Source organism: Anguilla anguilla, chromosome 18 (assembly GCF_013347855.1).
Source record: "Anguilla anguilla isolate fAngAng1 chromosome 18, fAngAng1.pri, whole genome shotgun sequence".
In the NCBI taxonomy this organism is placed as follows: Eukaryota; Metazoa; Chordata; class Actinopteri; order Anguilliformes; family Anguillidae; genus Anguilla; species Anguilla anguilla.
The window spans coordinates 7237201-7257704 of record NC_049218.1 but is presented as its reverse complement, the minus strand read 5'-3'; the positions used below and the strand labels follow the sequence as shown (position 1 = coordinate 7257704).

General features: G+C 45.9%; 1 protein-coding gene across 4 annotated transcripts in view; it reads right to left on the bottom strand.

Moving 5' to 3' along the window:
• Nucleotides 1-12: 12 nt before the first annotated feature.
• Nucleotides 13-20504, bottom strand: part of vcla (vinculin a) — a 55825-nt gene continuing 35333 nt past the window's right edge. The window contains exons 10-22 of one of the 4 annotated variants that reach the window (XM_035400451.1): nucleotides 20325-20500; nucleotides 19161-19351; nucleotides 13255-13454; nucleotides 12381-12509; nucleotides 11480-11629; nucleotides 10687-10795; nucleotides 9665-9967; nucleotides 8767-8891; nucleotides 8149-8334; nucleotides 4597-4803; nucleotides 3031-3234; nucleotides 2325-2429; nucleotides 13-2121 (exon numbers count right to left, since the gene is read on the bottom strand). In XM_035400451.1, coding sequence (XP_035256342.1) covers nucleotides 1975-2121; nucleotides 2325-2429; nucleotides 3031-3234; nucleotides 4597-4803; nucleotides 8149-8334; nucleotides 8767-8891; nucleotides 9665-9967; nucleotides 10687-10795; nucleotides 11480-11629; nucleotides 12381-12509; nucleotides 13255-13454; nucleotides 19161-19351; nucleotides 20325-20500 — 2232 coding nt within the window. In that variant the 3' untranslated portion in view covers nucleotides 13-1974. The remainder of the gene's footprint in view (nucleotides 2122-2324; nucleotides 2430-3030; nucleotides 3235-4596; nucleotides 4804-8148; nucleotides 8335-8766; nucleotides 8892-9664; nucleotides 9968-10686; nucleotides 10796-11479; nucleotides 11630-12380; nucleotides 12510-13254; nucleotides 13455-19160; nucleotides 19352-20324; nucleotides 20501-20504) is intronic. The other 3 variants (XM_035400452.1, XM_035400453.1, XM_035400454.1) reach the window with 3 other exon arrangements.

Sequence of the window (20504 nt, the reverse complement as noted above, 5' to 3'; positions counted from 1 at the left end):
ATACGAAACAAAAAGGTTACAAAATACTTTATTAAAAGCCTGTCAGATTTGACAATGTAAACCTCCAAGAATTAAGCATTATGACAAATCCAGTGCATCAAAGTCATCATGATTTTACTTTGATGTTACTAGCCACCTGAATGCTTGTTCTTTCTTTTTGTCTCCAAATGCTTTCACTGAGCCACTGATGCTAAGGAGGCTAGCTTTACAGAGTTACAGTGAAACAGAAAAAGAAATAAAAGACTATCAAACCTTTTTTTTTTTCCCCCAAGGCACAGAGATCGGATGGCTTCATTGTAAAAACAGGACTGCAGCAGTATATTTACATTCAAAATGCAGCAGTTTACCACAGTTTTTCTCCAGCGTCACATGCTTGTTGGAAAATCCCAAAAAAAAAAAATAAAAATAAAAATAGCACACACACAACTCTCTGAGACTCTGCTCTGAGCTCTTGGTGTGAAATGCATCGACTACATTAACACAAAGTGTGCGTTAGTGGCTAGACACGAGGCTAGACTGCGTCACACACTTTTAACACATCCAGGTTCACAGTAGTGCTGTCTGCTACCGCTGTGACTGCAGTAGATCTTCACTGTAGACAGTGCAGTAGTTTAAACACACAGAGCCCCAGGGAACTCCTCTCCTACCAGGACGTGTACGTCCTGAATTCTTAACAACGGCTTCTCGTACCCTTCCTCAAATAAATGCTGTGCTCATTTAAGTGACAGAATACAACAAATTAATACTGATTACTTCAAGTAATTCATTAAGATCAGTGATTTTTTTGTTTTCACTGAAAAGTACCAGAGGATGCAGTACACCCATCCCTGGTGTTGCATTATATTTCATCTGGTAGTAGTCAGGAGTAATCTTACAGCAGCAAAACACACAGAAATCTTTCATACAACTATAAATTAAAACCATACAAAATTACAATCTTTTACTTGTTTTTTTTTTTTTTACTACTAAGAGTAAAGGGGTTGAACTCCAGTCAACTGCTAGTGTGCTTTGTCTTTTAACACCAAGACATTCATTTAGGCAAGAATGAGAGAATAAATATAGAATAAATACAACATTGCCATTTCTAATTACAATAGAAATTTGTCGCTCAACAGTAGGGACAAAGTGCAATGATTTAATCGAGTTTAACCCTAAATATTGGGTTAGTGTTGTTTTTGCATTCTGTCTTCAAATTGTAATTAGACTTGCAGACTGCTTAGAAAAAATCCTTTTTCTATATTGCAAAAAAACACAAACATAAATGTAATGAGTTTCAAACAATACATGGCTAAATAAAATCTTTGGCGCATTTATGAAATGTTAAATACATTATGTTACAATACATGAAAGCTCACTAAGCACCAGCTGGTGTAAACAACTCAAAAGCTTACTTAAATATCACATTAGGACCAAAGGTTTTGTCTAAACAGCAGGAATTCAGCTGAAATCATTTTGTGTACAACTGCAAAAGCTGTACAGCTGTATTTCCTGCGTAATTTAAAGACTGAGTTTCTGAATACAGAAATGGAAGCAAATTTTTAAAAATTAAGCAATTAAAATATATACACACACTAAAAAATTCCCAGTGTTGAAACAGAATTATTAGTATGCTTCACAGAACTCATAAATTAGAAAAAAAAGAAGTTAAAGTATCACTGAAAATGTACTGTAAAGCTTATCTGTCCTTGAAGCTTATAAACTGTCCATGCAAAAAAATATATAAATAACAGTATATTTGATTTAAGTAGCATTTCTGCCACGATTGAAGCTGGTGGTCGGGTTTGCCACAAACCTTTGAAAAGAACACTATAAATCCCCAAAGGAAGCAAGTGATAGGAGATGATATTTGTCCAGGCGAGAGGTTTGTTTTCTGCAAACAAGACGGCCGGCAACAGTCCGGTCCATCAGAAGGCCACTCCTCTGCCCCCTGGTGGTGGGTTGATGTATTGTAAGGTCGAAATGGAGCAGACCAATTTACTGGTACCAGGGGGTCTTCCTCACCCACCGCAGGGTGAATCCGGCGTCCGTCCGGATCTTGATGGAAGCCGCCTCGGCCTCTCGGACCGTCTCCTTCACGGACTGCATCAGGTTCTGGGCATTGTGGACCAGCATATCGGTCGCCTTGGGGGTGGGTGGAGAGGAACAACAGATTAGCCAATTCAGTAAACACACAGAAAGACTAACACAATTCCCACAGTATTCCTAATGCAGAGGTTGAACACCTTTGAAAGACAAATTTCTAAGAATTTGAGGTCCCTGTTTGTAAATGAATGACCTTTCAGTGGACTCTTCCACAGCTCTGAATGAAGACGGGTTGTTTTTACCTGTTCGGACTCCTCTTCGCTGATATTAGTGCGACCCAACATGGTGGCCTTTACAGTAGACAGGATCTTCAGCTGAGTACTGATGGTGGGAATGCGCTCACACACCTGGCAAAAGAAAACAATCGACAATGAGCTGCGCAGTTCAGAGGGGGAAAAACACAGTAGTACCAAAACAGGAATGCTTTAATGAAGTCCTGATTACTGCCGGTTTGATTATTGGTCACAACTTACAGTTTTATAATTTTACAAAATGCCTTTAACCAAAGTGACGTACCAAATGACATGGTAAAAAGTGGTTATTAACAGCTTTTAAAAGTAACCATAATGTAAGCATACAATTAAAAACAATGGAGGAACTCATGTTCTTACAATTAATATAATTTGCCGTTACTTTCAAAATGACAAACATTTCAGCGTGCCACACATCCTCTGTTCCCTATGTGTCCCTATATGTCTCGGAGGTTCTACTTCATTTAAGTCAAGCCCAGTATTTAAAGTAAAGTAGTCTGTGGATCGGGCCCTAAGGAGACCATCGTAGTGAGCTGACCTGGAGCAGGTCAGTCTGCGCAGTATTTTAGGTAAAGTAGTCCGTGGATCGGGCCCTAAGGAGACCATCGTAGCGAGCTGACCTGGAGCAGGTCAGTCTGCGCAGTATTTTAAGTACTCTGTGGAGGAGGCCGTAAGGAAAGGGCGGCAGCCAGCTGACCTGGAGCAGGTTGGTGCGGATGCGCTTGTCTGTGCACTGCTTGGCCACCTCCTTGGCCAGCCGCGTGACCTCATCGGAAGCCTTGGCGATGTCCTTGGCGCACTGGATGAGGGCGCGCTTGTTCCCGCTGCCGCCCCGCACCAGGCGGGACATCTCTGCCATCAGCAGCGCCATCCTCTTTGCAGCGGCGATGATGTCATTACCCTGGGGGGGGGGGGGGGGGGGGGGGGGGGGGGGTGACGAGCCAGTCAGTGTTGAGCCTTAAAAACACCACATTTCACTGGGCCCTCAAGGCCACTCTGTGATGGTGTGCTTAGTAGGTGATTGCATGTATTGCTGTAGTTTTCTGGAAGATGTCAGTAAGTAAAGCTAAAACAAATGTCTTTATTAGTGCAGGAAAGGTATAGTCCCTCGTGTAAAGAAATAAGTACAACACACAATTACATTTTCGCTTCTCTTCATATTAAATATTTAATGTAACATTTCTACAATAATATTAACTTATTTTCAAAGCACTTGTGGCCAGCTGAAAATTGAGTGTTCTTGGTGTGCGTGAAACAGGCCCCTGTGTGCACATTGTCTGATGGGTTAAATTCACTCTCTGCATGTTTGGCATCAGCGCCATGCGATTTGTGAAGCTGTTAGCAATCAAGCGTTAATGGAGGCAGAGGGACAGAGGGAGACTGTCGATGCCGGACTGTTCGGCCGGTTGACGTGGCCAGCTGGAACAAAGCCATTCCAGGTTTCTTAGCAGTATCACCATGACTTGCAAGACTTTTTTAACTGCAAATGAAGGCAATGCATTGTGATTAAGCATTAATATAACAGGCTACATGAATGAACTATAACTCTTAATTCTGGATTTTTATTCAGAATATTTATAAATAAATCCAGATCTGAAAACCATGGCAAGCGCTCGGGCCAACCTGGTCTCATTTCCGCAGCAACTTCAAAAGATAAATTATAAATAAACAAACTTTACTGCCGGCATTTTTTGAGACCTAAAAAAATGTGCAGTCATGCTGACAGACAGCCTTCCCTTGGGTTAGTGTCCGTGCTGTTAAGGTAAGTATTTTTGATGTGGTTACGTTTTGTTTTAGTAAAGCAATGTGAGCATTAAAAAAAAAATTTTAAAAAATAAACGGACCAAAAACAAAATTTAAGCAAGCATGACTTCACACGGTTTAACACCAAAGTCATTGGGGAAACTGTCATCCTTGGCTTCACAGGCAAACAAAGCGTGGGTTTTCAGAGGCGATGGCAAATACAGCGAGTGACACCTCCCCTCCCTCTCTGAACTCAGAGGCCTACACTGGGCTTGCCGGGGGAAGAATGGGTAGCAGCAAAGGGCACTTGTGAAGCCAGTATCAGTTTGTCCAAGAAAGTGCACAAAAAAAAAAAAAAAAAAACTCAAAACGGTCATTCCACAGTAGTCAAGGGCATCCAGCAAATGTATATCAACACGTGATGCAAAACCAGTGGAGTCAACGTTCCACGTGAGCGGATGCAGACGGAGTCTGGCCCCTGGGGGCGGGGGCGGGGCCGGGGAGGTGGGGGGGGGAGTACCTTACTGGACCACTTGCGGGCTTCCTGGTGCAAAGCCTGAGCAGCGGCCAGAATGGGCTGGTTTACGGGCTGATTGGAGGGCATTAAGAGCAGCTCGGGCTCGTAATCGTCTTCGTTGTCTGTGTACTCAATGTCCTCCGCTTCGTCCTCATCGTCTATATCTACGTCCGCCTCAGCGGGCTCAAAGCCCTCGTCTGCCACTTCGGGCTGGGGAGGAGGAGGAGGAGGAGCAGGAGGAAGAGGAAAAGGAGGAGGAGGAGGAGCAGGAGGTGGGAGGCAGCGTGGAGAAATAAGGAGACCAGTTAGTGAGAGAGACACAGGAACGAAATCAGGAAAGGAGGCCTGCAGGGGAAGGGATGGGAACTGGATACTAGGAAGGTGATTTGAGAATAAAGAACTGCATACAAGTAGGAAAGTTGTGTGGGGAAAAGGGAAAAGTAGGTGACTGGGAATAGGGAAGGTATAGGGAATGGGCAACAGGGAAGGGGACAAGCATGGGGAGAGGTTGTTGGGAATGGAGAAGAGATTGGGAATGGGGAAGAGGAAAGGGAATGGGGAAGGGGATAGGGAATGGGGAAGAGGATAGGGAATGGGGAAGGGGAAGAATTGGTGGAAAGGGGATGTGGAAGAGGGAGAAGGTGGTAGAGAATAGGGAAGAGGTTGGAGATGGGAATAAGGAAGGGGGGTAAGGAATAGGGAAGGGGATTGTGATGTTGGGGAATGGAGAAGAAGGGTAGGTATCTGAGCAGAAGTGTGGTATAATGATTAGGGAACAGGGCAAGAAGCCAGAAATTTTCAGATTTGACAGGCACCCGTTAGCAAGGTATTCAAACTGAATTCCTTCAATAAATAACCTATTCAGCTGTCAAATCCAATAAGCTATGTAATTCGACCTGGAGAATGGAGAGGGAAATTTGGTCGGAGGAGAGGGAAGGAAACCTGAAGGAGAGAAAAGGAAGGGAGGAGAGATGCAGGGGTCAGGCTGAGGGGGGGGGGGGGGGGGGCGTAGAACAAGAGCTCAAGAGGTGCTGAGGAGACAAATTGCTTGCAACAGACTCAAGACTCCTGCTAGATTTTGTCCTTTGTGAAATAAGGCACCAGAGAATATCCAATTCACTGCACAGCAGTACTGCACAGCTCCCCTGGACCATGCCCACGTATTTAACCTTCTAGATTAACACTGCACTCGTCTCGTACAATATGCAATTCACAAAAGTCGATAAGCCATTTTCTGCTGGAGAGATAAACGCAGGAGGTGTGAATTTGCTTCTTGGGAGTATTTTCACAGTCACAAGATTTTCCGTTCAGAGAGCGTAGAACATTAAGGACAGGGACACTCAATTCACAAAGACCAAAGGTGACGTGTTGCCGTGGCAGGACAGCAACACCAAACACGTGGTCCCGTTTGGAGAGCATTTCCACCCTAGCCTCAAGTCAACCAGGGAAAAGGGGCTATTAGCCGCTGCAGCATGACTGAGCACCAAAAGCAGCTGTCAGTCAGCGCAGATAAAGCACGTCCCCTAGCCTGCCGGCCCCGCCCCCTCTCGCCCCGCCCACAGACAGGCTGTGGAACTCCTCCAGGAGGCGGAAGGGCAGCTGGGGACAGTGATCCCTGCAACGGATTCCTGCCGAACCCCGCACCTGTCGGGAGTCTCTCGTCTGGCTCTCGCGAGAGGTCGCAGGGGCGTGGGACGGCCCCTCTAGCAGGTGCCTCACGCCCCCCCCCCTCCCCCTCCCTCCGGAGTTTGGACACTTTGAGGCCCGGTCAGAAGCGTTCCCTGGGTCCTGGCGGCCGGTGTAGGCTTACGCCGGCGGCTCCGGTTTCATCCCAGCTGGGCCGGTCTCCACATCGCCCGGCCCCGAGACCCGTTTCACCCACAGCGCACTGGACCGCTTCCAACAGGGCGGGTCTTCCGAAAAACATACAAAACTAATCCCAATTCAACGCTCCGGCTCTTGTGTTCTTCCCTTTCTTCGCAGCGGACCCATAAACAAAATGAAATGCGACGTGAAGGCTGTACAGTCCTCCAGCGTTGTCATGGAGTTCCAATAATTTCACTTGCTTTTTTTGTTCTCATTTAAAAGACTTTGTCCATCCATCCATCCATTATCTCTACCCACTTATCCCGGTCAGGGTCGTGGGGTTGCTGGAGCCTATCCCACTTATCCTGGTCAGGGTCATGGGGGTACTGGAGCCTATCCTAGCGTGCATTGGGCGAGAGGCAGGAATACACCTTGGACAGGTCTCTGATCTATCGCAGGGCACACGCACCATTCATTCACACACGCATAACTACGGACTTTGTAGATAATGTAAATTGAAAACAGGTCAAAATTGCCTCGATGTGGAAGGTCAGTTAATTGAACGTACAGAACAGGGAACGATACCGGCGGAAAATAAGACCAAGACGACGTACCAAAAGGAGCTCGGGTTCTTCCGATTACCCAAAGTCATTCATAACGCCGATCCCATGTTAACCCTGAGTACTGGAGCACCTCCACTGGACACAAGGGCAAATATTAATGCAGTTTCTTCTAGTCAGGGTAATGAGATTAAGTTATCCACCTCACCTCTCAGTGATGGACACTGAAGGACACTTATTGCTGTTCTCTGATATTTTGATAGTTTCCAATGACCTTTTTTGTGACTTTTCCCCTTTGATTACTTTATAAATAAAGGAGAATGCACATATGGAAGAAGGATGAACTTACAGGAAGGAGCCAAGCAAAAGGCCATTGCAGGTGGTTTATAAAAATGTATATTTCTGTGGTATTTCCACACAGACACTTTCCCTAGGTTTTCATTTCTGACAACCATAAATGCCTTTAAAAGGGGAAAAACAGAGCAAAATGAGTGTACATAATGTCAACCAAGAGATATTTTGAAACAATAAGACAGAAGCATAAGACCAACAAAAATAACTGGAAGATTGTTTAAAAATGAAAAATAAAAATTTTCTTGACAAAAATGAGCAGAGCATACCTAACTCTCCAGACTCTAACACGAGTCCGTTCCATTCACATAAAAAGGTGTTCAGCGCCTGGGAAAATACCCACAGTGTAGGATCAGAGGGGTCAAACTAAGGTCACAGGATCAGTTAGGATCAGTTAATCTGTTAGGGTCCCAGCATGCAGACACTTTCTGTAGATGACAGTTTCCGTTTGTCCTTTGGCTGAAATTGGAATCGGCTTGGGATTTCCACATTTCAGCTTTTAATAACAGCTTACAGCCTATTGTGCAGTGGGCCCACAGGTCTATAATAAAGCACCATTTAGAGTAAGGCAAAAAAAAACCCTCCCAGTTTCTGTGTTTACGATCCAGTAGCTCACAGAAACACAGCTTCTGCTGACTAGAGAAAAGCAGCACTGTCCACCACAGAAGAAGAAAGCTTTCAAATAAAAGACACACCATACTGATCACAGGGTTAAAGGGCAGGTATTTGCATTTGACGGCATCGAGGGTAGAGCAGGAATGAGAGGTACCGTGTGGGGTGGGGGGGGGCGTGAGGGGGCAGAACACACTGCCCCCCGGTGGTGCTCCCGGGTACTGACCTTGCTGGACCACTTGCGGGCCTCGTCGTGGAGTTGGCGGGCGGCGACCATCATGGGCTCGCTCACCATCTCGCCGGCCTTCTGCTCGGGGAACTCCTCGTCCTTCTCCTCTGGGGGAGGGGGCCTGGGGGGCGGGACCTCGCCCTCGGGGAGGGGCGGTTTGGGAGGGGCTGGCTCATCATTCACCTGGGAGAACAGCAGGTAACATGTTCAGAAATACGCTCCTCTGGTAATGGTGACTTATACTTCCACTAAAAACCCCAGCCTGTCCAAGACCTGGTTCATTCTAGTTCATTTGCTCTTCATGTTGACTTGCTGCTGCTGATAATGAACAGAGGGAGCACAGATTTGGTGTCACGCATTAGAAAAGAAGCAGGGCTCCAGTCTGCATGCAACTGCAGAGCATCACCCATCATATTAAATATGGGCAGGGCCAGTAGTAGCCAAACATATGTGGTGTGGATGGGGTCAGTTATAGGCTAGAGTGTGTGGTGTGGGAATGGCTAGTGATAGGCTAGTGTGTCTGTTGTCTGTGGGACCTGTGATAGGTTGGTGTGTGTAGTGCGGGCGGGGCCAGTGATAGGCTGGCATGTCTGGTGTGGCGGGGGCAGTGCTTACATGCAACTGATCCAGGTCGGGGGGAGGAGGAGGAAAGTCAAGCTCCTGGGGGTGGAAGGCCTCTCTCACTTTGCCTACAGCTCCCAGAATCCTGTAGGCCGAGTCCAGGAAGCTCTTCTGCAGCCCTGACCATCACAAGAAAGGGTCCTGAGCTACTGCTAGACCCATCCAACACACATATACACACACTCACATACAGAAATACACACACACACACACACAAACTTGCACGCACGCACGCAAGCACACACACTTGAACACACGCACACACACACACACGCACACATACGCACACACACACTTGGGAGGAATATCCCAGTCACTGACTGCTACACTTTACTGCACTGTTACTGACTGGAAGAGTCAGACTGACTGTTGTATTGCTGCTCTCACTAGCCTATCTGAATGCACTTATACACTTTATTTATTTAAAAAAATTATTTATTTATAAAATTATTTATTTAATTATTTATTCTGGGATCAGAACTCTCAAAATCCTCTGGGGTGCGGTACTTGGGATAGGCTGTGGTACCTGGTGTAAGGTATAGTCCCTGGTGTAGGGTGCGGTACCTGATGTGCGGTTCGGTGCCTGGTGTGAGGTCTGGTACCTTGTGTGAGGTTTGGTACCTGGTGTGGGGTTTCGGTACCTGGTGTCGGGTGAGGTTTGGTACCTGGTGTGGGGTTTCGGTACCTGGTTTCGGGTAAGGTTTGGTACCTGGTGTGGGGTGAGGTACCTGGTGTTGGGTGAGGTTTGGTACCTGGTCTGGGGTTTCGGTACCTGGTGTCGGGTGAGGTTCGGTACCTGGTGTGGGGTTTCGGTACCTGGTGTCGGGTGATGTACCTGGTGTGGGGTGCGGTACTTGGTGTGAGGTATAGCACCTGGCACGGGGTGCGGTACCTGGGTCCTGAATGTTTCCTGCCACAGCCTTGGCGTCGATCACCATGGGGGAGATGGTCTTGCTCAGCTCATCCGACGCCGCCTTCACCGCCTCACGGAACTTCGGGTCCTCCGAGTTCTCCACCTCCCTCTTAGCCACCAGGAGCACGCGATTGGCCCGGCGGGCAATGCTGGTCGCCCCGGCAACCAGCAGCTGGGGCTGCACGTTGGCCATGGCGACGCGGCACTTGTCGATGTCCTTCTTGATGGCCTCCTCCGATGCATCCAGGAGGGACTTGGTGTCGATAGCCTCGTCCACCAAACCTGAGAGAGGAGCGTAGTGATCTCCTGTGACTGACTGATCTTTCTGTGCTCAACAAACCCATTTTTCTCGCGTTTGTAGTCAAATACTTTTTTCCCCAGCATCAAACGGATTTATTGTTGATATCACACAGCAGGCAATCTCCAAAAACCAATCGTCAGAAATGACAAAAAAAAATCTTCATTTTTACAATTATCAACACAATACTACAGTTTAGTCATATTTACAGTACAGTACACAGCTGGACAAGACAAGATCTTTGTTTACAAGTCCTGTTTTTTTTACTGCAGTACTGATAAGCTAGATGGCAGCTGTAATCAAATGATTACAGTGATAAGCCCTCAGCACTCTTTACTGGTCTCCTCTTGTGTGCCGGTAAACATAAGGACATTTATTGCTAAGGCTGCACTTTTACGGAAATATCTGCCATGTTTTATAAGAGCCCTGACATGTTTTTTTAAACAGCTCTTTTTGAAATATTTCACCTGTATCACTGTTTTGTTCAGTGTTTATTGTCTTCATTAAGTTTTACTTCTTTATTTTATCTACACTGTTCATGTGTAAAGCACCGTGTGGTAGTCAAGTTGCAATAAATATATTTAAACTGGCAGTTCAGTCGTTCTTGGCTCATCATCGCAAAGGATAAGCCGAGAGCAGCCGGGCCATTTCTCACCATTAACTGCAGTGGGAATAGCTATTTCTTCTTCTTCTTATTTATTACCTGTCATTTTTTCAACATTGTCAATCCACTGGTTCTTCATGGTCTCGAAATGTTCATACGCCGCCTGATTACCAGGGTTCTTCAGCAGAATCACGGCAGCGGAGACCACCTTTAAAACAAACGTGGTCCACTGTGACTTCCACAGAACAAAACCATTTTTTAAATCTGCATTTAATTGTAGATTTACAGTACCTCCGTGGAGACTGACTGCACACTCTTGTGATAACCCCAGTTAATCTCTCAAAATTAAACTCCCCGTTTCCTTTTGTACATTCCCTTCATAATTACAAAAGAGTTTGATTGACATCTTTTAGCTGTGCCTCATTGTACTGCTGTTCTCAACACTTTATAGTCAGATGTTCTCTACATCCAAAACACAGCGGTAGAACATGCAGGTCTTAACAGTAAATACTGTACATATGGAGCATCAGGGAAAACCCTCAGGCCACCAATCACTCTCAGAACAATAACAGGGGGAACAGATGTTTCAGCTGTACACGAGATCCATTATAACTGATTACTGACTGGGTGGAGAGACTCTCAGCGCCTGCTGACAGGAAAGTACAAATACTACATTCATATTCCATTTACGATGTAATGCAAGCACACACACACCACACACACACACACACACACCATACATCCACACACACGCACACACACACATGCGCACACCATACATCCACACACACGCACACACACATACACACACCATACATCCACACACATGCACACACACACATACACACACCATACATACACACACACACACAGTTGTGAGGACCGTCCACACCTGTGGGGTTAGCTCTCTGGCGCACTTGACTGCTGCCTGGATGCCCTCCACGGTGCTCTTGTTAGCCGTCCCCACAGCTGCGGCCTTCTCTGCTGTGGCCCCCAGCCTGCCGGCGTGGCTCTCAAAGTTAGCCGCTCGTTCATCAAACACCTGAGACAGGAGACAGACGGCACTATAAACCACACCTGGAAAAAAAACTGTGCTGTGGACCTGTGGGCTGGCCAGTATGAAGCTACATGACACCTGTTAGCATGCAGCACCACTGACCCCAACCCTGTATAAGCCATATTACATATAAAAGTATTACACATATAAGCTAGGATTCAGCGGTAGCGTGGGGCTTAAGACTGACCTGTCAAATATATGCTATATTACCATGAATGTAGCATTAGCATGAAGCTATATCACAGTGAATATGGTGTTAGCCTGCAGTCTTAGAGCAGGGGGAAGGACAAGCCTGTCAAATATATAAGCAAAATTACCATGACTGTACCATTAAAACGTAGATATTCCAGTGAATATGGTGTTAGTCAAACAGGAAGCAGGACCGATCTCAATCATATACAAGCCATACTCCCATGAATGTAGCGTTAGCAGGTAGCTATATAATAGTGTAGGCATTAAAAAGCAAGTTATACTAGAGTTGGTCTTGTAACCTGAAGGTCACAGGTTTCATTCCCAGGTAGGACACTGCCGTTGTACCCTTGAGCAAGGTACTTCACCTGCATTGCTTCAGTATATATCCAGCTGCACAAATGGATGCAATGTAAATGCTATGTAAAAAAAAAAAAGTTGTGTAAGGCACTCTGGTCAAGAGTGTCTGCTAAATGCCTGTAATGTAATGTAATGTAGAGTGAATGCAGCATTAGCATGTAGACATAGCGCGAGGGCCAGGACTTACCTCAGACCTGTTGGGGGCTTCAGGGGGTGCGGTAGCTGCCACAGCCAGCAGCTTGATGGGTGTGGTCGTATCACTGAAGACGTCCGACACTTCCTGAGTCATCGCCTCCTGCATCTTCGCCTTCAGGTCCTGGAGCGCAAGTGGAGATATTATAATACTGGTAAAGGCCTATTGTGGGTCTGGCAAAATGTCTGCAAAACATAAATGCCTATACTCTGAATGCTTTTTTTGAAAAACCATTTACAAAGCAACTGATTGAAAATAACACACTGTTATTTTTCTATGGGAACATAAAACCCAGGGAAAGTACATTGTTAGACATTACAAGTACCCATAATAGTCAATGATGGGGTCCATTATGAGTACTCATTCAAAAGCAGCCTGTGACTACTGTTGTGCATGTAACTAATTTGACTCATGTGGATATTTATTTAAATTGTATAATACAGCAAGTTTTTTCCCCCCACATGAATCCCATGACCCTCAAGAACCCAAGACAACCAGTGGGTCTTGACCACACAGTGTGGGAAGCTCTCTGTCAAATCATAACCAAGATAAAATACTCCAATGGCCTATTCGTAACCGAAAGGTCGCAGGTTCGATTCCCGGGTAGGACACTGCCGTTGTACCCTTGAGCAAGGTACTTAACCGAAATTGCTTCAGTATATATCCAGCTGTATAAATGGATACAGTGTAAAAAAAAAGTTGTGTAAGTCGCTCTGGATAAGAGCGTCTGCTAAATGCCTGTAATGTAATGTAATGTAATATTTGAGAAAAGTTCTGGGTGCTTCAAAAAAAGGTCCAGGGCTGGTCCGTAGAGTGAGTGCAGCTGGCTCTTCCCACCAGCAGAGGGAGCCCTAGGACCGCGGCTCACTTTGAGGGCCTCCTTCAGGTGGTGGGCCACGGCCTGCGCCTGCGGGGACTCGCCCTCGCCGCGCGCCGCCAGGTCGGCCAGCTGCAGCATCAGCTGCTCCACGCGGTCGCAGCGCCCCAGCAGGTCCTGCCGGTACGGCCCCAGCAGCCCGTTGGCCAGTCTCCGCCCCTCCGCCACCAGCGCCCGGATAGCGGCCTGGCCTGAGAGGGGGGGGAGAGAGAGAGAGGGGCGGGGTCAGGGAACCGGATAACTGACCATACCTGACTGCTTTCTCACTGGCCTACTGACCATGTTACATTGGGACTACTGAGCGCAGTATATATTTTTTTTATTTTATTTCACCAGGCAAGTCATTAAGAACAAAGTCTTATTTACAATGGCGGCCTGACAAGCCACAAAAGCCACTTAAGGGAAGGGGAGGTGGGCTAGAAGATAAAAACATTTTAAAAGCACAAAAATACATCAATAATAACAAACTAAACATGAAAACACAGGCAAGCAAACAACAGTAAACAAACGAGATATGGGGGAGAAGAGAAAAATATAGGGACTACTGAGCACATTACAAAGGGACCACTGAGCACATTACACTTCGATGACTGATCACATTACAACTGGACTACTGAGCATGTTACAAGTAGACCACTGACCACATTACAAATGGAATGCTGACCACATTACAAATGGACTGCTCAGCACATTACAGCTGCACTACTAACTCCATTACAAAGGGATAACAGACCACAGGGCTGTCAGTATTTCTTGTGTGGTTCTTACTCTTCATCAACGAAACAAACCCGAGTAACCTCAACAAGCACAGCTGCTCAAGTGGACAGTATGTGAAATACATGTGATATATATATACACCTATGGAATGTGTGCAGTGCATGCTATGCAATGGCCAGGCCCGGTTTACAAGAGCCACAAGGTCTGCTGGTCTGCTGCTTCCACCTTAAAATCACCCACCAATTTAGACTGGTGACACCAGGTCAGGTGGGTTAACTGTGTAGTAAAGTGAGTAGACCCTTCGAAGAGCAGGTTTCTCAGAGTGTTTTTTTTCTTCAAAATACTAAGTCAATGTTCTAGAACTCCATTGCTGTCAATAACCAGTAGTGATTGTTACGTCAGCTTTAGAATGTTCAATTGAGAACATTCTAATCACTTATTTGTGATCCTACCCGACAAAGGGTTAACTAATCAGTTTATGCTGAGTAACAGGGACAACCAGCCGAGCAATTGCTCTCCACTGCCCCTGCTATCTAACATAATGTAATACATGTCTTATACAGCAAGTGCAATAGATAATATAAGTGGATGTACTGTACATTCCCAGGAAATGCTGTGTGTGTGTATTTGTGTGTGTGTGTGTGTGTGTTCTGGGTAAGAGCCAAATAAATAAATATACGATACTGCCTTAGAAATAAATATATTTTCTGCCCTTTCATCCACACTTCTTTCGAAAAGAAAGGCTCGGTGGCATTTGAGCAGCCGCCCCAGACGTCCGTGGGCAATGATTCATCGCTTCTCCCCGCTCGGCTGCCGAAATCACCCCCATATATCAGCGGGGTGCCGCGTGGCACGGAGCAGATCACTGCAGATACCTGCACCCCCCCCCCCCCAGGCCCCCCGCCCCCACCCCCAGCTCGCTTTCAATAGCCAATCACAGCAGGCCGTGCATGTGCTGGCTTTCAGTCGAACAGGCTGAGTCAGTGCCACCCGCGGCTTTCCCAGAATGCTCTGCTGTGCCACGGTTCAAGTGTAGGCCACAACCCATACCTGAGGCATTGTATCACTTCAAAATATGTATCACTTTAAAATATGTCAAAATAAATAAATAAATCATTTAGATTTATTAAATGCCACAAGCTGCATTTCAAAATATGACACCACTTAAAATTAGTAAATAAATCAATAAATAATATAAATATATATGCTGTAGTGGACCAGTTCTAAGTGTACAGCAGGTGTACTAGGTAATGTAAATGTGACGATATGACACATCTATGATATTATAAATCCTTTAAAATATGTTTTTTTCTTTAATCGTTGAATTAAAAAAAAAAACATAAAAACAGGAAATGAGAGGGTGTGCCAGGGAAGGCGGCAGGAGTAAACACGGCAAAAAACCCAGTAGCGAGCTGGAGCAGCTAAAAAACCCAGTAGCGGGCTGGAGCAGCTGAGTGCGTCTCCCCCAGTGTGTGCCCAGCACGCTGTTCACAGTACACACAAGGTCAGCCCCAGCGGAGAGGCCACCGCCCGAGCGCTGCGCTCTCCGTTTCTCCCCGCTTGCGCGCTTTTTACGGGCGTCCGGGAGCGGCTCGCTCGCTCGCAAAACGGATGAGTCGGTCATTCAATCCCCCCGCCGCGGCGTCCCGGGGATATTAATAGCCTCGAATTACCCTTCTCTTTCATTAACGGCGGCCGAGGGCGGCCATTACCGAAGTATCTGCATTAAACCTGTCCTGGACGCGGCTGTAAAAGTGGCTGATCCAGCTGTAAATAAGGGGGAGGATCAATCAATAGGTATAAATAAGCTCGTCTTCCCCCAAAGGGGCTTCAATTTATAGGTTTAGAAGCACGAGCACGATGTCTGCTTAGTTCTTTTACAAACGCGGACGGAGCTACAGTCACAGCGAATGGGGGGAGTAAGGCCCTTGCTTCAATAAACATGCCAGTGCAGCAGGACACACGTCCATTCCTTCTCCTCTTCCTTCACAGTTCAGTGTTTCTGGGGGTTCTCGTGTTAAGTGATACCAAAAAAGAAACTGTACTGTGAAAGTGGCATTCATTATTAATGCCGAACCCTGATTCTTTTCACTCCACAGACCACTTGGTAAAATAGTGCAGAGTTGAGTCAGAGGAGGACAATTCACTCCCAGCTTGTGCAGGTGGACACACACATCCCCCCATCTGAATCGCTGCCCTCTACAGCCAATCATGTGCCCTCTGCAGCCAATCATGTTCCCTCTAAAGCCAATCATGTGCACTCTGCAGCCAATCATGTGCTCACTACAGCCAATCATGTACACTCTGTAGCCAATCATGTACTCACTACAGCCAACCATGTGCCCACTACAGCCAATCATGTGCCCCCTATAGCCAACTGTTGGGCCCACTACAGTCAAACCGCCATCTACTGCCAATCATGTGCCCTCTACAGCCAATCATGTGCACTCTGCAGCCAATCATGTGCTCACTACAGCCAATAATGTGCCCTCTACAGCCAATAATGTACTGTCCACGCCCTGCCCTGGCACAGTCCAGGATATTCTGGCTGTTCATGTTGCTAATGCATAAGGATCACACTGGGAGGCATTAACATTGCATACAGCAGGCAAATATTTCTTTCTGAAATACATTCCTAATGGTACTGGCTCCATAAAAAGGCAATATTAATGTGCGTGTGGGTTTTTTATTATTTGAAATGATCGTTCAGTCAGTGTTTGTTAATGTCTTATTGCTCTTTCTCCTTGAACACTGAAAAATAAGCACTCCTATTGCAAATCATTCACTGCTTCTTCAATTGCCTCAGCGGGGGGAAACGTCACCCTCTCATGCACTTCCTAAATAAAATTCAATCGCAGATAATTGAGCAAGCAATCTCCGTGAATAAAATGAGCTATTTCGGTCGTACGTTTGCAGGAATCCTTAAAAAAAAAATCTTCAGCAAAAACAAACAGAGCAGAGAGCTGTACTAACGGCCTGCAATTTCACTTCATGCTGAGACTCCATCTGTTACAGCAGCAGCTACAACTGAAAATCCATCTCTCTCAGCATTCAGAGTTAAATATGGAATCACTGGATGCAGCAGTGTAACATAACGGTTAGGGAACCTGGTTTTTAACCTAAAAGGTTGCAGATTTTATTCCCAGGTAGGACACTGCTGTTGAGCCCTTGAGCAAGGTACTTAACCTGAACTGTTTCCATATATATCCTACCGTATAAATAGGTGCCATGTAAACAATGCAAAAGCCATGTAAGTCAGTCAGGATAAGGGCGTTTGCTAAATGCCCGTAATGTACGCTAATGTAATTCACTGCAAGGTTAAATACATCACTTCTTTTCTTAACCATCCCTGTACTGTACCTGTTTGTGTACATCTGTATTTATTTATTTGAAATTAATATATACACAATTAAAATGTAATTGATAAAAATATAGAGCACCACACAACACCATACATTACATCGTAATGTGGAAAATTCTATGATGATTTTCCACTTCCAAAACTAAACATGAATTCCAAAACTAAGCACAAACTGATTGACTTTTTTGTGTAAGTGTGATGTCATATACTGTAGACTGCCAGACAACAGTAGACTCTATGCCATGGCACATACAGGCTATACTAGCCACACATGGTGGCAAAACATTCTAAAGCCGCGTTTCCACCGCAGGAACTATACCCCGGAACTAGGAACCTTTTGAGGAACTCAGTGCGTTTCCACCGCAGGAACTAGGGTCTAAATTTAGTTCTGGGGGCTTTGTTTTACCCCCCAAAACGTTCCTGCTCGGGGGGTAGTACTTTCCGAAAGTACAGGAACCTTTTGGGTGGAGCTTGCAGCGCTGAACATTTCTGATTGGTCGAGTACTCGTAGCATTTGTGTTGTATTTATTTTCCGCCATTACCCGCCATGTTTGAAAATATTCAGCGGCAAACCAATTTATTTTCATAATAACTTCAAATCAAACTTGTATGTTATGCGGCGCAGTAGCCTACTTTTGGTTATAGCCTGTCAACGTCTTGGAATTATAACGTGTGCTCTTCTGTTCTTTTCTTGCTTTAGTATTCGTTTTATAAAATGCTAAGCATTCGTGCTGGGACAGCATATTACGTAGGCTACCAAAACATTCAAACGGATTAATTTGGTTGCTGAATATTTTCTTCCGGATTTTCTTTGTTAGCCCGTTGTAATTGACTCAAAACGTTTGATACAGTTATGTGAGGTATGCGGTAGTTCTGCATAATTAACATTGGTGATACAGTACAAGCAAACTGGAAATCACCTTCCGCACTTTTTATCCGGGTAAAATAACAGGTTAATTCTAGTAATCTTCCCTTTAGCTTTTTCAGACTGCCGTAATTTTACTGCCATTTTTCAATTCCACGAAAAGACCAGGAAGACTATGGACTCATTTATGGTGCATGGTTCGCATCTGGAGGGCACACTTCGCTGCTCGGCTAGCAGTAACTTCGAAGGAAAGCAAACGGTGCCTGTACCACTACTAATTTACATTTTCACGCAAGTCCGAGTTTTCGTTCTATTCTTGTCATTTTGCGATTAGCCTATATGGAATTGACGACGAGAAAGTAATAAAACAGCAAATTGTTTACAACGTGTGCATGTTTTCTGCTGTTAATGAATGTGTTTGAGAGGATATATGAAAATCAATAAATACAAAAGTAACCATATATATTCATTGTTGGTAACCCGTTGTATATAAGTGGAATAAACCCCTCCGGGCTGTCCCGGTTATTAGAAAATAATGTAGGCTACTTCGGTGGTAGTATGGGGTTACAGAAGAAATCATATGACAGATGGACCGACGATAACGTCAGTGGGCTAATTTGCCTAATCTTCGCGGTACTTTAGACCCCGGTGGAAACGCAGACAACCATTGGCTGAAGGAACCTTTTAGTTCCTGGTAAAGTAGTTCCTGGGACTGAAAGTTCCGGGTAATTTTGGTGGAAACGCGGCTTAAGTGACCTCACAGTGGTATTTACATTTTGAGTCCACTCCTTGCGTTTATCAGTAAGGACAGGTTTTCACAGCTGTGGAACAAAAGGGGGAGGTCATGCACATACTGTATTGTGTGGGGAGTCTCCAAGTTTAAAGTCTGGATGAGTGATTACTCGGAGGTACTGACAGTCGCGTAGTGAGCTGGGAGGCGGTTAGCAGACTGACCCACGCCGCGGTCATCCACGCTCGGGTTCTCAATCCAGCGCAGGGCCTGCTCCATCTTGCCCTCCAGGTTAATGGCGGCTTTGGCGGGTCTGCTGTTGGCCACCGCCCTGTTGACCTTGGACTGCAGGTTCTGCAGCGCCGCGCCGATGTGCTTAGCCAAGGCCCTGGCCTCGGGAGTGTCCCCTTTACCCCTGCGGGAAACAAATGTCAAATTGGAGCAGAGTTCCTCTTTATCATTATAGGAATAATAGTGCCAGATTGGAGCAGAGTACCCCTTTACCATTATAGGAATAATAGTGCCAGATTGGAGCAGAGTTCCCCTTTACCATTATAGGAATAATAGTGCCAGATTGGGGCAGAGTTCCCCTTTACCATTATAGGAATAATAGTGCCAGATTGGAGCAGAGTTTTCCTTTACCATTATAGGAATAAAAGTGCCAGATTGGGGCAGAGTTCCCCGTTACCATTATAGGAATAAAAGTGCCAGATTGGGGCAGAGTTCCCCTTTACCATTATAGGAATAAAAGTTCCAGATTGGGGCAGAGTTCCCCTTTACCATTATAGGAATAAAAGTGCCAGATTGGGGCAGAGTTTCCCTTTAACCTATGATAAATCACATTGTAAGACTGGGAGATCACATCAACCAGATTTAAGCAAGTGTTGCCATATCAGCCAAAATGTATTAGTCACAGAACATTTTTAAAAATAGTGTTGAATAGAGTGTGTTTTCCTGGGGGAATCAAAAAACCCGAAAAAACCACAGGCAATTGGGGAAGAGATGGAGATTTTCTCCATACCACGCAGTTTTTGGACCGTTATCCTATGAACTAATTGAAAAAGCATTCATGGAGAAAAGTGTAATCACACATTCGAGCACAATCAGCACTTAGCACAGCTTCTAATGGGTCACTAATATGCTTGTAAATTAGGTGACAAGTTTTGGGTGGGGGGGTTGGTGACACATCGGTTCCCATGGCACTGCGACATGTTTGGAATCACTGTGTAAATCGGCACTAAACCAAATAAGGTGCTGCAGCATTATCAGAATCACAGAGCAGATATTTCTGAAATGCTGACATGTGATTGAGGGATAATAATGAGCAGCCATGCAGGGGGTCACGGGTGCGGGGGGCGGGGGGCGGGGCCGGGGCCGGGGCGGCGTACTGTCTCCGGAGCTCGACCAGCTTGGCGGTGAGCATGGCGATCTCGGCGATGGAGCGCAGGATGTCGTCCCTCTCCTTGGGGTCCTCGCACAGATCGGCTATGCGCTTGGCCTCAGCCAGGAGAGCGCGGATGTTCTCCTCCCCCTCCGGGCCACCGTTAGGGTCCGCCAGCCAGCTCTGC